The sequence below is a fragment of the Bradysia coprophila genome, unplaced genomic scaffold (assembly GCF_014529535.1).
Source record: "Bradysia coprophila strain Holo2 unplaced genomic scaffold, BU_Bcop_v1 contig_138, whole genome shotgun sequence".
NCBI lineage: Eukaryota > Metazoa > Arthropoda > Insecta > Diptera > Sciaridae > Bradysia > Bradysia coprophila.
This window is the reverse complement of record NW_023503409.1, coordinates 1787059-1801589: the sequence shown is the minus strand read 5'-3', so window position 1 is coordinate 1801589 and position 14531 is coordinate 1787059. Positions and strand designations below refer to the sequence as shown.

At 32.8% G+C, this 14531-nt stretch overlaps 2 protein-coding genes across 9 annotated transcripts in view; both read right to left on the bottom strand.

Moving 5' to 3' along the window:
* LOC119073361 overlaps positions 1-14531 on the bottom strand; it is a 72629-nt gene that overhangs the window by 33863 nt on the left and 24235 nt on the right. The gene's annotated exons all lie outside the window — the stretch shown is intronic.
* LOC119073364 (diphosphoinositol polyphosphate phosphohydrolase 3-alpha-like) lies at positions 13582-14359 on the bottom strand. Of its 3 annotated transcripts, none has more exons than XM_037178772.1 (3): positions 14169-14359; positions 13956-14094; positions 13582-13893 (listed from the first exon to the last, which is right to left on the bottom strand). In XM_037178772.1, exons 1-3 carry the CDS (start codon positions 14222-14224, stop codon positions 13714-13716), a joined length of 375 nt encoding a protein of 124 aa, XP_037034667.1. In that variant the 5' UTR covers positions 14225-14359; the 3' UTR covers positions 13582-13713. The 3 variants fall into 3 exon arrangements, with proteins under 3 accessions (XP_037034667.1, XP_037034668.1, XP_037034666.1); XM_037178773.1 differs by having other exon boundaries at positions 13587-13893; positions 13945-14111; XM_037178771.1 differs by having other exon boundaries at positions 13587-13893; positions 13956-14111.

Genomic DNA, 14531 nt, shown 5'->3' with positions numbered 1-14531 from the left:
TAATTCTTAAAATAAAATCTGATCGCTTTTTGACTGCTGTGATTGAGTTGTAAGAGATCATTTAATTGACTGTGTATATAACTCTATAACTTCGACGAGTGCGCCAATAATTGGCAGTCGATTTCATGAAGATAAAATATAATTAGAGCGAAGTATTGGCAAAAGTTTTACAGTGAATAGGGAACGAAGAGTTATTGTGATGTTCTTTGTAGAAAACTTTGGAAACGAGGATTTTTCTTAATTCTTTTTGTTTGTATGGTAAGTGTGTAAAATTTTCGAAACTATTAGATTTTCACTTTTCATCCGGGGGTAAAACGTTTTTCAATATTATCTAGAAATTTCCAATATTTTGGGGAAAATTTAGAAAAATGGAAAAATTAGGCATGGGCGATAATGATAATGATTAGCGATAATTATCAAAAAATATCGATAATCGATAATTATTGATATTTTGATAATTATCAAGATATCGATAATTCGATATTTCGGTCCGATATCGGTATATTATCATGAATTTTCAGATAAATGTCAAGTTATCGATAACGATATGATTAATCGATTATCGATAATTTCTTTTGATTGATATTATCGATAATTTTGAACGTCTCCCATCCCTAGGAAATATTTAGGAAAATATTGTCTAAATATATTCATGCTTTTCACATTGTTTGGAATCGAATGTGTTGTGGTCAAACATTTTTATTATAATATTTCTGAAAGATTTGTTTGGTTTATTGTTAAAAAGACAAAAGATTTAAAGTCGGAGCATTATAATTTGATCGATTCTACTCATTTAATTAATTTTTAAATAATTGTAGTTTTCGAAGAAATCATTTCGAAAACATTACAGTATAAAAGCTTAGACACGTGCATTTGTACGGATTACCCGCAGGTATACCGCGAGTAAACAGCTCTAATGCGCATGTGTAAGCTTTTATACTGTAATGTTTTCGAAATGATTTCTTGAAAAACTACAATTATTTAAAAATGAATAGAATCGATCAAATTATAATGCTTAGACTTTACACCAAATTCTATGGGTTCTTCCCAGGAGAGAATTTGCGCCATCATTTTTTTTTTCAATTCTACCTCAACTCTACCTTCCCTAACAGTTTGCAATAGTTTCATCATATCTTTTTTTAAGTCTTTTGTTTGATTAAAATGCTTCCAGTAAAAATTAATTATTTTTCTGTTAACATTGGCTTTGTTGCAGCGACATCTTTCAGTGAAATAGTGAATTGTTCTCTGTCAGTAGAGTTGACATAGAATTGAGAAAAGAGAACTGATGCCGTAATCCCACACCGAACATGGAAAACCTCGTGGAAGACGGATTTTGATAAGACTTTCTGATTATTTAAATAGAAATTGGTTGTTAGGTTGTTTGTTTTCTGCCTAAACAAATGCTTAAGTTGTATTACATCACGTAATTTACATCATACGCTTCGCTCATATGAAATATGCATTAACATTGCCTAATCACATACATTACGTTCGAGGTTCCAAATTTTAATTTTGACGAGTGCGAATACAACCCTTCTCTTCGGGTCGGGCTAAAACATTTCCACTCGCTAAAATTAAAATTTGGAACTTCGGACGTAATGTATGTGACAATAGTACAGTCTCGTTGTCATAATGAACCAATTGGTCCTCTGATGATCTTTGAAAATTAGTGTCATATAAATTAAGTAAAGTCAGAAGAAAACGTTGCAGAATTTTAATCGTTTGTGGCAAATGTCTTAAACGAGTTTCAGTTGCAGTTGTTACAAATTGTCTGAAGGCGTTGTACATTGAACGTGTAGTATATACATCTAGTTACACTTTGTTAAGCACATTTCAATTGTCTTACTAACTGCTTCCACGTTATATAAGATAAAATAAACATTTTCTGTATGAAAAATATGTTCAACTTACTTCACAGACGAGTTTTTATAGAATGTATTTTAATCAGTTGTTTTTGACTTACCTAGAAAGAGAATAAAAACAAAAAATAGAATTAATAAAGTTGCTCTCATTATGAAAATGAAAAAAGAAATTATGTTTTCTAGATGAACGGAGAAAAAAAAACGTAGCAAAAATCGCATGTTACAACAACGTTGAAATAGCATCATTAGAGGGAAAATATCAGAGTGGTTTTTATTAAATTTATTTTAATCCAGTAAGATGTATACATAAAGCGAACCCGAAGTTAAACTCAGAGTACAATAATAATACAATTATGAACATATGTATATATATCTAGACAAACTTTTCGGTGGGAAAACATGACTGGGACTTAAAGTAAAACCAAATCTGTTGCTTGATTTTTATTCAAAATTACTTCACTGAATATATAAATAATATCTTTAAAGTAATTTGAATTTGTGAAGGAGGCCTCAAACCCAACGTCCACGTCCCATTTGTTTTTATGCCTTTTGCTTTTTGTCGGAATTATATACCTTACCGTAATCGTAGTTTTCTAATTTGATAACCAGTGAAAGGCAATTTAACACAATCATGGAACGTTCAAATATTCTAAAGCAATTCATTCAATTCTAATAAAATAAGTTGCTAACTAGTACGGTCAAATTGGTGAAATGTCGCCCTTAAAATGCCAAATCACTTAAAATCCAAACTATTTTTAAATGTAAGTAAATAATAGAGTTGTTCTGGTTTTTTCAATAATACCGGATTTAGAGTGCGTGCAATGCACAAATATAAAATTCATTTCGATGTACCACTCAATCGAAATTGAAATTGATGAATTTTAGAGAGAACTTTGGAGGGTGACAAAGTCAATTATTATTTTTTCTACCCGTTTTAGGGATACAATCATATTATACTTGCCTGTGTCATTCACCATCGTGTATATATACAGTGAGTGTTTTGTTTTGCAAAATGTGTACGGAAATTTGATTTGAGTCTGTCTTCTGCTAACGCTGACTAAAAGGATTTCAACTTTAACTTTTTTGTTTCTTTTTTCGGAAAATTGGATTTAAAATTCTGTAGATGTCCACGAAAGTATACACTTTGTGATTTAAAGTAACGCTACGAGTGCGAAGGGACACGTGAGAGTCTTATTAGCTTATCTGCAGTATAAGGGAATATAGGCGTGGGTGGAAAACGTTGACAGGGGCTGGTTGAAAGCTGAAGTGATTTGTTTAGGCATTTGCTCGGAAGAAACTATTAATATGTAAAATAAATAACATTGAAAGGGTAAAACTTTTAACAAAAAGTAAAGGAAATCCAAGAAATCTAATTTTAAAATTTAAACAGGCTTATCGTTACCTTTTTGAAAATTTCTTCGTTTATTTGTGGCTGTAAAACCAAACTATAACTAAAGTGGTGGACTATCTATGGATCGAAGAGTTAATAATTCACGTTTTTTTCTTATTGTTGTCGTTTTGATCGATTGACAGTTAAAGTTCTAAATAAACTCAATCGACATAAACGACAAACATTTTACAGAAATACATTAAAAACCTCACAACCATCGAAAGCAATTGAATTATTACTTGGAGTAGTAGATCTTTACGATAATAAAAAATCTTTCATGTAACGGAACCGAGTTTACATTTTAGGGGTGGTAGAATTTATTCCCTTGACTGAAAGTCAGGGTCTTACGCCAGAAAATACCGAAAAATGTCTGTAACCATACATGTACACTTTGATTGAAAATGTATGAAATGTTATGAAAAACGTTAATGTCTGTAACCGTTTTTTTCTTGTGGGCAGGATAACTCGAGTAATTCTTAACCAATTTCAACAATTTTTTTTTAATCGATGTGGAATTAAATTCTCGAGGCTAAGTTCGAAGATGAGCCATGTGGGATTAAGAATCTGGAAGTTATTCCAGAAAAACCTGATTTTACACTGTTGATAACTTCTCTATTAATTACGATACGATTACTTTGATGAAATTTGATTTTTTTTGGATGTGTGTGTAAATCATGTGAATTTGTTTTCGCCAACGATTGATATTAGAATTTATGGTAGACTATCAACTTGATAGTTGACTATCAACTTGTGAAATGTTATGAAAAACGTTAAATGTCTGTAACCGTTTTTTCTTGTGGGCAGGATAACTCGAGTAATTCTTAACCAATTTCAACAAATTTTTTTTTATCGATGTGGAATTAAATTGTCGAGGCTAAGTTCGAAGATGAGCCATGTGGGATTAAGAATCTGGAAGTTATTCCAGGAAAACCTGATTTTACACTGTTGATAATTTCTCTATTAAATACGATACGATTGCTTTGGTGAAATTTGATTTTTTTAGGGTGTGTGTAAATCATTTGAATTTGTTTTCGCCAACGAATTATATTAGAATTGATGGTATACAATCAACTTGATAATTGACTATCAAATTTGACAGTTGACTATCAACTTGCTTGATAGTTGACTATCAAATTCGACAGTTGACTATCAAATTTGATAGTTGGCTATTTGAATATCAATTATGAATTTATGTATAAAAAGAACGCATTAGCTATGTCTTTTGTCACTCCAGAATCATCTTATAAAGAGTACACATCGATCTAATGATCTATGATCTAATACCATAAAATGTTTGTCGCCTAACAATGTACAATTATCAAAAATTAAAAAGTATCACATTTTTGTTTTATGTGTGTTTTACCTATTGAAAACGAAAATGTGATACTTTTTAATTTTTGATAATTGTATGAAATGTGAAGAAAAACGTAATTGTTTGTAACCTATTTTTTTTTTGTCACCACGATAACTTGAGTAATTCATAACCGATTTTGATGATTTTTTTTTAATCGACGAGGAATGGGATTCCTGAGGCTAAGTTCGACGATAAGCTATGTGTGATCAACGCTTCGGAAGTTATGCCAAAAAATAGAAATGTAATAAATGAACAATATAGTTGATTTTCGATAATTGGTATTTGATAATTGCTATTTTATATTTTATTAATTAACAAGCAGCATATACCTAAAATTACATATACACTACAGTGAGTATATAGTATTACAAAAGTCAAGCAATTCTAACATTAGACAACTTCGACGAGTTACGGTATCGTAATGCAATATTAGACAGCTCGGACGAGCGATAAGTTTGATATTAGATCAAACCTAATATTGGACAACTCTGACGAGTGTGAAGTTTGCGGCCCGAGCGAAGCGAGGGTCGTAATTCACACGAGTTGCAGTATCGTATTGCAATATTAGACAGCTCGGACGAACGTTAAGTTTGCGGCCAAAGCAAACCAAACATTAGACAACTACGACGACTGAAGTTTGCGGAGCGAAGCCTGGGTTGTAATTCACACGAGTTGCGGTATCGTATTGCAATATTAGACAGCTCGGACGAGCGAGAAGTTTGCGATTAGACTAAAACTTATTATTAGACAACTCTGACGAGTGTGAAGTTTGCGGCCCGAGCGAAGCGAGTGTCGTAATTCACAAGAGTTGCAGTGTCGTATTGCAATATTAGACAGCTCGGACGAGCGATAAGTTTGCGGCCAAAGCAAACCAAACATTAGACAACTACGACGACTAAAGTTTGTGGAGCGAAGCGAGGGTTGTAATTCACACGAGCTGCGGTTATTCCCTTGACTGAAAGTCAGGGTCTTACACCAGAAAATACCGAAATATGTGGGTAACAAAAAAGTTTACTGTGCTTGAAAATATATGAAATGGCATGAAAAACGTTTAATCTGGGTAACAAAAAATCGTTCAAGGCACGATTTTTAGCCCCGTACGAAGTACTGGGGGCTTATAAGATTAATATGCCGTTTGTAACATGTCGAATTGGAAGCAGCCAGTAAGGGCAAAGCATTTGGTTATGTTCATAGATGACAAATCCGCAATAAAAAAAATGTCCGTCCGTCCGTCCGTCCGTCCGTGACCCCTCTAGCTAGAGTAAATCACAACCTTTTTTCAAAATTCTTTTTTTCCCCGATTGGTATGGACAAAAGTAAGGTCAAGTTCGAAAATGGGCATGGTAGGGCCGGCCCTTCCAGAGCTAGGGCCCTATAGGTGTTTTTCAGTCTTTCGCCGATATCTACCGAAATACGCACGCAATACCTGCTTGTGATATATCAAATGAAAGGTATTGACGAGTAGAACAAAGTTGCTGAACATTGTTTTTGGGTAAGATGCAATGTGGGCTTGTTGGGATGGCTGAAAGGTCGTTACTCGGCCCTAAGTGTTTTTTGCACATAAATCGAGTAAATCTCATCCGATTTTGCTAGATTTAGTTTCGTTTCTTGAGAAGTACTTCGTACGGGCTTTTGTAATTGCGCTAAGCGCAATTTTAAAGATGAACGCTTACAGTTTACAATTTGCAAAAATAGACAATGATGTCAAGTACGCAATAAGGTTACGGAAGCATTTTGATATCGGACGAATAAGGGTTACGGGCTTATTAGGGCTATGGACGTATAATGGTTTCGGGCTAAATAGGTTTACGGGTCGTACGGGGCTCAGTCGTAGCAAACGCTCCGACTGTTCTGATGCCTTGTTTTTTAAATATGTGGAAGTAAAATACCAACGCTAAGTTCGAAGATGGGCTATGTGGGACGAAGGATCTGGAAGCTATGCCATAAAAACAGGATTTTACACTGTTGATTATAGCCTCAATCGAAAAAGATTACTTTGATGAAATTTGAATTTGTTGCGTAGTGTGTGTAAATCGTATAAGTATGTTTTCGATGATGTGCATGAAACAAATAGGAAGAAAAATTTCGTCAGTACATGTCCAGCCTCTAACCGGTAAACATCTCTTGTTAGTGAACTGCTAACAACTTGATAGTTGACTAACAAATTTGATAGTTGACTAACAAATCTGATAGTTGACTAACAAATCTGATAGTTGACTAACAAATCTGATAGTTGACTAACAAAAATCCGTCTACTAAATACCAAAGAAAGATGTTTTTACTGTCTTACGGCAGAAAAATGCCTGCTTTCAAATGAAATGTGGTACATGTTGCGAGAAGGCGTTTTGTTCGTTCCTAGGGAATTCATCCTTCTACGAAATGTAATGAGAAGGCGTTTTGTTCGTTCCCAGGGAATTCATCCTTCTACGAAATGGTTTTTTTTTAAATTTTTTACCAAAGTGAAAAGGCCTCTCATCGTTCCATATTCGTTAAACTTCGCATCTACTCTGATTCAATTCGACAAAATGGCAATCAAACAGAATAATACATAGCTCATACGAGTTTGATTGGTTGATTGAAAATCTTGCTGCAAATTTATAAGAAACATAAGAACTCAAAGATCATTCGGTCTTACGTTCAAAGATTTTTTGAAGAATTTTGTTGTAATGTATAGAGTAATCGATATATTAATGTTCTAAATTTGACAATTTTTTTAGGAATACAGCATATGTAAAAATAAATTAGGATCAAATGTAGGCATTTGTATCAGTGATGCTTCGGAAGTTCAACAATGAAAATGATCAAAAAGATATTGAAAAAAATTATCAGTCAAGGGACCTGACCCGCCCAAAAGGTGGGACCTAGTAAGGTTGGTATACATAATAATACGTAAAAAAAGCGTCAACAATTTTTTTGAACGACAGTTTTATTTGTGTTTTGATGTACACACATAATACACTCATAAAACAACACTCCGCTTTATATGTTATAAAAAGTAGAAATTTTGTTTTCTTCACTGCTTTTCATGTTTGTAACTTTAATTTTCTCAAGTATATTGTAACAAGTCAATTGCTTTTGTACTTTACCGACTTTATCCAACTTTGTAAAATTGGAATGAAGGCCTTCATGTCCGGGTCTAAACCAATCTATACCTTTATTTCCGAAAGAAAACGTTCGATAAAGGCGATACAATATATGGGAATATGATCCTGTTAGTGACACAAATTAGTTTTATAATTCAATTTTCTAATATATACGAGAAGTATGCTTATACTGGTCAAGGTCAAGAATATAATTTTCTTTGCTGTGTAAATAACGTTCGATAATATCATCAACCTCATCACATATAATATCATGCACAGCCTTTTGCAACGTATATATACCTACATTATACGGAAAAAAGCTTATATCTACCAGAGCTTTATGTCATGACAATGTATTCGTGTAATTCTTCGTACGACCGTGCGAAATTGCGAGTTAGGTAGATGTAGAGATGTGGGGATATATAAAATTAGATTTTGTGTGTTAGCACGACACTAATATTAAAAGAAAATAGAAAGATACTTTAGTGAGATGGAACGTAACAGAAAGAAAGAAAAGAGAAAAAATGATGTACCCAATAAATTCTCACTACATTGTTTTATAGTTAAGTTTAAGCTGTTTAATAATCGTAGCAGCGTGACTATACATTGTTTAGATTTATTAAATTCACGTTTAGATACAAATAACTAAAATCTTTTAAAAATAAATGTCACGTTTCATGTTCTTAGTCAATTGTCTATAGATAGAAACGATAAAAGGGTAAAATGTATTAGGATAGATTAGGGTGTGAGCGGTTTATCTACTTACATTCTTTTGTTGGCTTAGTTAACTTCAGTGTTACATCAAAATGTTGATTAAAAGGGAACAATTTTAAGCTGTAGAATGGAACGTGCGTGCATTAGTGCAATAAAAAATTTCCATAGAAATTTCCAGTAGATAAATTTTCTTTAAATAGCTTAGAGCTTCCGGTCGCTGCGTATCTCAAAATCGGTAAAAGCGAAATTTGTGTATTTGGCATAAAGATCCGAATTTGTCTTGACAATTTCTTGTATACAAATCGTAACCCTCCTCTTTTACAATTACAATCATCGAATAACTAATAAACATTTTATCAACTTTCCCATTTTCCCTTGAACATTAAATTAAAGAATTTTTCCATTCTCTTAAAACATTTATTTCAAGAATTTTTCCACTTTCCGTAAACATTTTAAATAATTGTGTTTCATTGTTATAGTAGAGAAGTAAATGTGTATTATCGTATTCCGTGAGAGAAACGTTTCGTTTTTTTATTCGTTAACTCTACTATCCCATCCGAAGACCCCATAGTATAGCACTTGATTTTCTTTCTGTTTTATTACTTTCATCATGGTTTTTCTTATTTACTACCCGGGTATAAAAAGGTTTCCTACCTGAAAGGATATTAAACGATCGTTTATTCTTATATGCATGGATGACTCGAAAGTAGTATACATTAGCTAAAAATATTTCGGTTGAGATGTTTTGTTTTTATTTCGAAACCAACAACTTTGTAAGAATTTCTGAAAGATATAGCTTGAAATCAATGTGACAAGGTGTCATTATGGTGTAATTGCTTGTTATAGATTATGTTCTGTACATTTTGAATGTTTCTGCTGTTAATGCTAAGCTTCCTTCGGAAATGACAACAGGTATACTATAATTTAAAAAAAAGAAGAAATATTGACGTTGGATCAATGGGAAGTATATTTTTAAAGGAGCATCTTAAGCGAAGTGCTTGTTTCCAAATTTTCATTTTAATCATAATATTCAGAGCTCGACTCAGAAACCACCACTAACAACAAAATGATATCCGGTGAGAGTTAGCAAGAGATAGACGTTTATTGACGCAGCAAATTAATACTTTATCGGGTGGGATTTTCTTTTTGATTTACACTACTTACTTCTTCAAATCACGTATAGAACGTTTCGTGCAGATAGAAAACTTAGTGGTAAAAATGAAAGTGTGTTTCATGCGACGGGTGAAATAAACACAAAGAGAAGCGAAATCGAACGAAATTGATTCAATGTACTGTTTAAACAAAAATTTCTAGAAGATGGTAAGATGGACTATTGAATTACGTCACTATTTCTGGTTCAAGCTACCCTTTATGTTGTCGTTTAGACATACATGAGACATATTTTCTTTAAGTAAGTTAAAATACATGAAACTTTTAATGTATGTATGCGTAAAATGGAATCCATATTTGAGGATAGTTATGCACTAACCGTCACAAAAAGACATTTCTTAAATAAATTTTTTTCGGTTCATGCATATCTCTCCTCATTTGATTATTATCGGTTTTATTACTTCCATCGATCTCATCGATCTCATCGATTTCAAATCTTCTACTTCAATTTTTTTTACCGTGCATTTTACAATATAAAGGACCACATTACCCAGACCTTGTCATTATTTTTGTCGTCGTTATCGATAACTGATGAATAGCACGTTAATGCTTGGAGCTATAGTGCTTTGGTAGTACTTATCTAAGCAAAGACTGTTTATATTCGCAATTTTTACGTTAAATAGATGACACTACTTTCTACGTTAAAATATTTGAATATCGGACATAAGTATGTTCAAATTTTTCACACACAAAACAATTGTCGCCACATGCAAAAAGGCACATTCGATTTTTATCCGATACTCGTCGTACCTTTTGCTGCAAATCGCCAAATGCTACCGCCTCATTTGTTCAGAGTTATTTGTTTTCGAAAGGATATAGCACAACTTAACGAATCACGTGTATAACGTAAAGTTCCCCTCTGTACCTCGGTACTGCGTTACGTAATTTATGACAAATTCTTCACGGAAAATAGATTTACTTTTGATTGGATTACTTCACATTTAAGATGTCCTTACTGACGACATAAAACAATAAATTGATTCTCCATTAAGGACACGCTTAACATTAAAAGATGTGAAGATAACCAAGTGCCGTTCAGAATAAGACGCAAGTACACGGGTAAATAAGATTCATAGAGAATCTATATATACAGTTATATAAACATGTCGCTGTCGCATGTCTTTCTTGCACATTTCCATTCTTGAAAAATTGTGCTCACTACTGAAAATATATTTCAATAAATTTTTTATCGTATATATGTATATATATATACATAGACACGGTGGTGTGGTGCGGTTTATGCGAATTCATCATTCAACTTGAACATAATTTACAATTTCGAAATACTTCAATACGTCAAATGCGAACCGAAGAGTCGTTCATAAAATTGATAAACTCAATTTTACTTACCCACTTGTTTATTTTCAAATTTTGTGATGATTAGAATGAAGAACAAATAATAAATAAGAAAAGTAATTTTTGAATGTCGTTATTGGATGTACCTATTTCGGCAAATCTTATTTCGTTATTTTATATATTATTACGTTGAAAGTATGTTGTACACTTACGTTAAAAAATAGGAAAGGTTCAGCAAGGGGAAATTCGATTTCCTTCTATTATAATTTAATAGATTTTCAGAGTTTGAGTTGATTTTTTTTCCATTACAGTTACTTTCGAATGGCTGGAATAGCACGAAATATTATAAATTTGATTTTCGATGGGAAAATGAGTTTAATATTACCGTGGAAAAAGTGTCGGTACATGTAACAGCAACAGTGGGAGGTCGTTCGTTACGATAGGAAATGATTTTTCTTACCAATGGAGTTAATATACTTATTTTCAGTTGGAATTTCGAAGCTATGTCTGATGGGTGGCCTTTCTAATTTCAAGTTATCTTTATTAGCATTTATTTTTTATTTCATTTTTTTTTCAATTCATTTTCTTTTCTGAGAAACCATGTACCTTGCCATGTCACTGTATGTTACGGACTTATATCTTTCATATTTCTCGAGTTATATTTCTACGTTATACCCGAATGTAATGGTGTCAAATGAGTACAGATTATTCTTAACCTCGTTCATTATATGATAAGCCTTGCTTTTATATGCTTTCCACGTACCACACATTTACATTATTTTTTCTTCATTTATATTTATTGTCCTTCTCTGTTTATTTTTCTGTCTTGTTTCGTATATACATAAGATGTGTAGACGACAGGACAACTGAGCTTAGTTGTTTAGTGTTACAAACTCACGACTTCTACTCAAATGTAATCATGAAAAAGGAATATTCATATCAAGATCTACCGAAGAAAATTTTACTTTTTCACTCATGCATATCCCATCATCGTAGATTTGTTGAAATTGTGTTAGGGTGTAAATATGATACCTTACATAGCATTAAGAACAACATTACTAAACAAATGAACACTTGAACATCGCAACAGTAACAAAAGCTTGTACCGTTATACTGAAAATATCATCGAGTTTCACAGTAGGGGTGAGCGGACCTATGAAACAAATAACAATTGACTTCTCAGTTTATTTCAAGTTTACAATACACTATAATCCTAAAGTGTGTACATCGATATACATTGTACAGAGCAAATTGCGGCTTTGAGAAACCTCTTTTCAATTTGATGAAAAAAAATTCTTCTTTAATATCCGAATTTATAAAGACGAAAACGAGAACTCAAATTGACTTTCATCAGGGCACGATTAAAAAATATCTGAAGCACAAAAATATTTTTGCGAATACCATCCGAAACGACATTCTACTCTAAGAAAAATCTGTTTTTATATTGTAAAGGATAATATAACCCTTTTTTCAGCTACTAAAAATGCTAATGAACCGTTATTGAAATATTTGGTACGTAAATAGAAAAAAAAAACGAACCCGAGAAAAGGAATATCTCTATATTATCGATTACAAGAAGCTTACGTAAACCGACAAAATTAATTCATTTATCCTAATCGAATTAATTGGATTATCTGTGAATTGTTTAAATTTATTTCCGTTGGAAAATTCCAACTTCTCTGTGCCCCATTGTTCTAAATCTCTGAAGTCACCATTATTTTTATAGTGTTCAGCACCTCGTCACCCATTCCAACATTACTTTTTTCTTGTACACATCCACTGTAATAATGAGGAGTAACATAGTACCAAAGAAAATTCTTTTTGTGTTTATCTTCATCGGGATTTTCGTTTCTTGTTTGTTTCTCGCTATACATTTGAACTAAAAGATTTAGTCTAACATAGGTTCTTTGTTTTTTTTCCACTTCCCTACTTCTTCTACGAGCCGATTTTGTGTATCTTTACTTATTTCATTATGGATATATCGCGTGGTATGGTTTTATTCATTGTATTCGACTTTCTTTGTGGTATACGTACTATACACAATGTATGTAACATGCGAACGTACTTACGTCATCATCGAGCTTTTGAATGGAATAAGTTCAGTGTACGTTTTAGAAGTCGTACCATGAAAACGAAACCTTTTCACAAACAAAAAAACATATTTTTTATTCGATCAGTTTATATCGGTCGATTAATATATCCCTTTTAGCAATATATGATGTATCGAGCACGAACCAAAAAAAAATTGTATATTCCAGTCAGCAGCTGAGTGTCAGCTATTGGTCAATCATTTAATATGATCAACTGGAGCTGAAAATTGGTAGACTTATATTTCGAAAAACAATTTCTAATCAAAATGTAAGCAGTAGATATCTTCCGGTTCCGTTGCCTTTATCTACCTTGTGCATCATTTGAATGAAATACTACGTCAAAAGTTGATGTTGTATGTTGTCAAAATTTTTTGCAATGACAGACATATTTGAAAGCTTTGAACATTATATTGAATGAAAACGATTTAGGTCACGACGTAAAAATAATAATAAAAAAAACGGTACCAAAGACGCTACAGTGACTAAGCCTTTCAATTTGTCTTGGTCTTGATTCAATGAAAATGAATGTTGTGGTTTTTCAGTAAAATTTTAAGTTTCCTTAAACTTTCGAAATAATTTTCAATCGATTCTAGTTGCATCTTCATTAAAACTGGATGGTACATTTTGAGTCATAGCGAAAATCTCGTAATGGTTGCATTCATCACTGTCACTGATAATCCAAATTTTATTCAATTTTTAAGAATCTAAACTTCAGACTACGAATTTAACGCTCCGAGAAAGTTTGTTAAAGAGATTATCGAAGTAGATCAAGGCAAGCAATCTGTTCGGGTCGATAGTTAGATAATAAGTCATACGCCTCAGGAATGGAAAACCATTGCCGAAGACGATTATTCGCTTTGGATTCTTCCCATTCATCCAACGTTTCTATTACTTCCAAGGAAAAAACGTCTGTACGTTTCATTGCGTTCAGTTCCTAAATAAATTACAAATTGGTCAAATTGATCGGGGCTAAGTCGAATTTCACCTCGAAATCACTTCGACAACTCCCAAATATGTAGCATTATCACAAATGACTCCAGCTTCTTCGTATGCCTCGCGCAAGACAGCGTCTTCAGCTGTTTCATTTAGGTTTATGCCACCACCAGGAATTATCCATTTGGCATGCGATGACTTACTTGTTATCAATAACAACTGAATGTTTGATTAGATCTCTCGATAAACAAAAATTGTGCGATCTTGTCTAGCTACCTTTGTCTTTTTAGATTTATGAGTACATAAAGCTGCAACCCGTCGCACAAAGCCATCCTCGTCAACGACTCTTTGTTTATTTTTCTTCGGATTTAAATGTTTGGTATACATTGGAAAATATTATTTAAATGGAAACTACGTTGAATTTATTGATGGATCCCAGATTAAGAAATGATGGTGAACCAAATTACACACAGTTGAAAGTAAAAAAACTATGACAGTTGTTGAACCCTACTATGGTCATAATTTCTTCAAAGAAATTCTTAGGCGTCCAGGGAAAGATGCTGAAAATTCCGATTCCTGACTGAGTATGTGAATTCTATTGGTCTGAGGTTTAAAAAAAATATTATCAACGACTGTCAA

Coding starts and splice junctions, on each gene's coding strand:
- LOC119073364 (XM_037178771.1), bottom strand. CDS start 14,279: ATGTATACCAAACATTTAAATCCGAAGAAAAATAAACAAAGAGTCGTT. Junction 14,112..14,168: donor ATAAATCTAAAAAGACAAAG/GTAGCTAGACAA, acceptor TCAAACATTCAG/TTGTTATTGATAACAAGTAA. Junction 13,894..13,955: donor CATATTTGGGAGTTGTCGAA/GTGATTTCGAGG, acceptor TAATTTATTTAG/GAACTGAACGCAATGAAACG.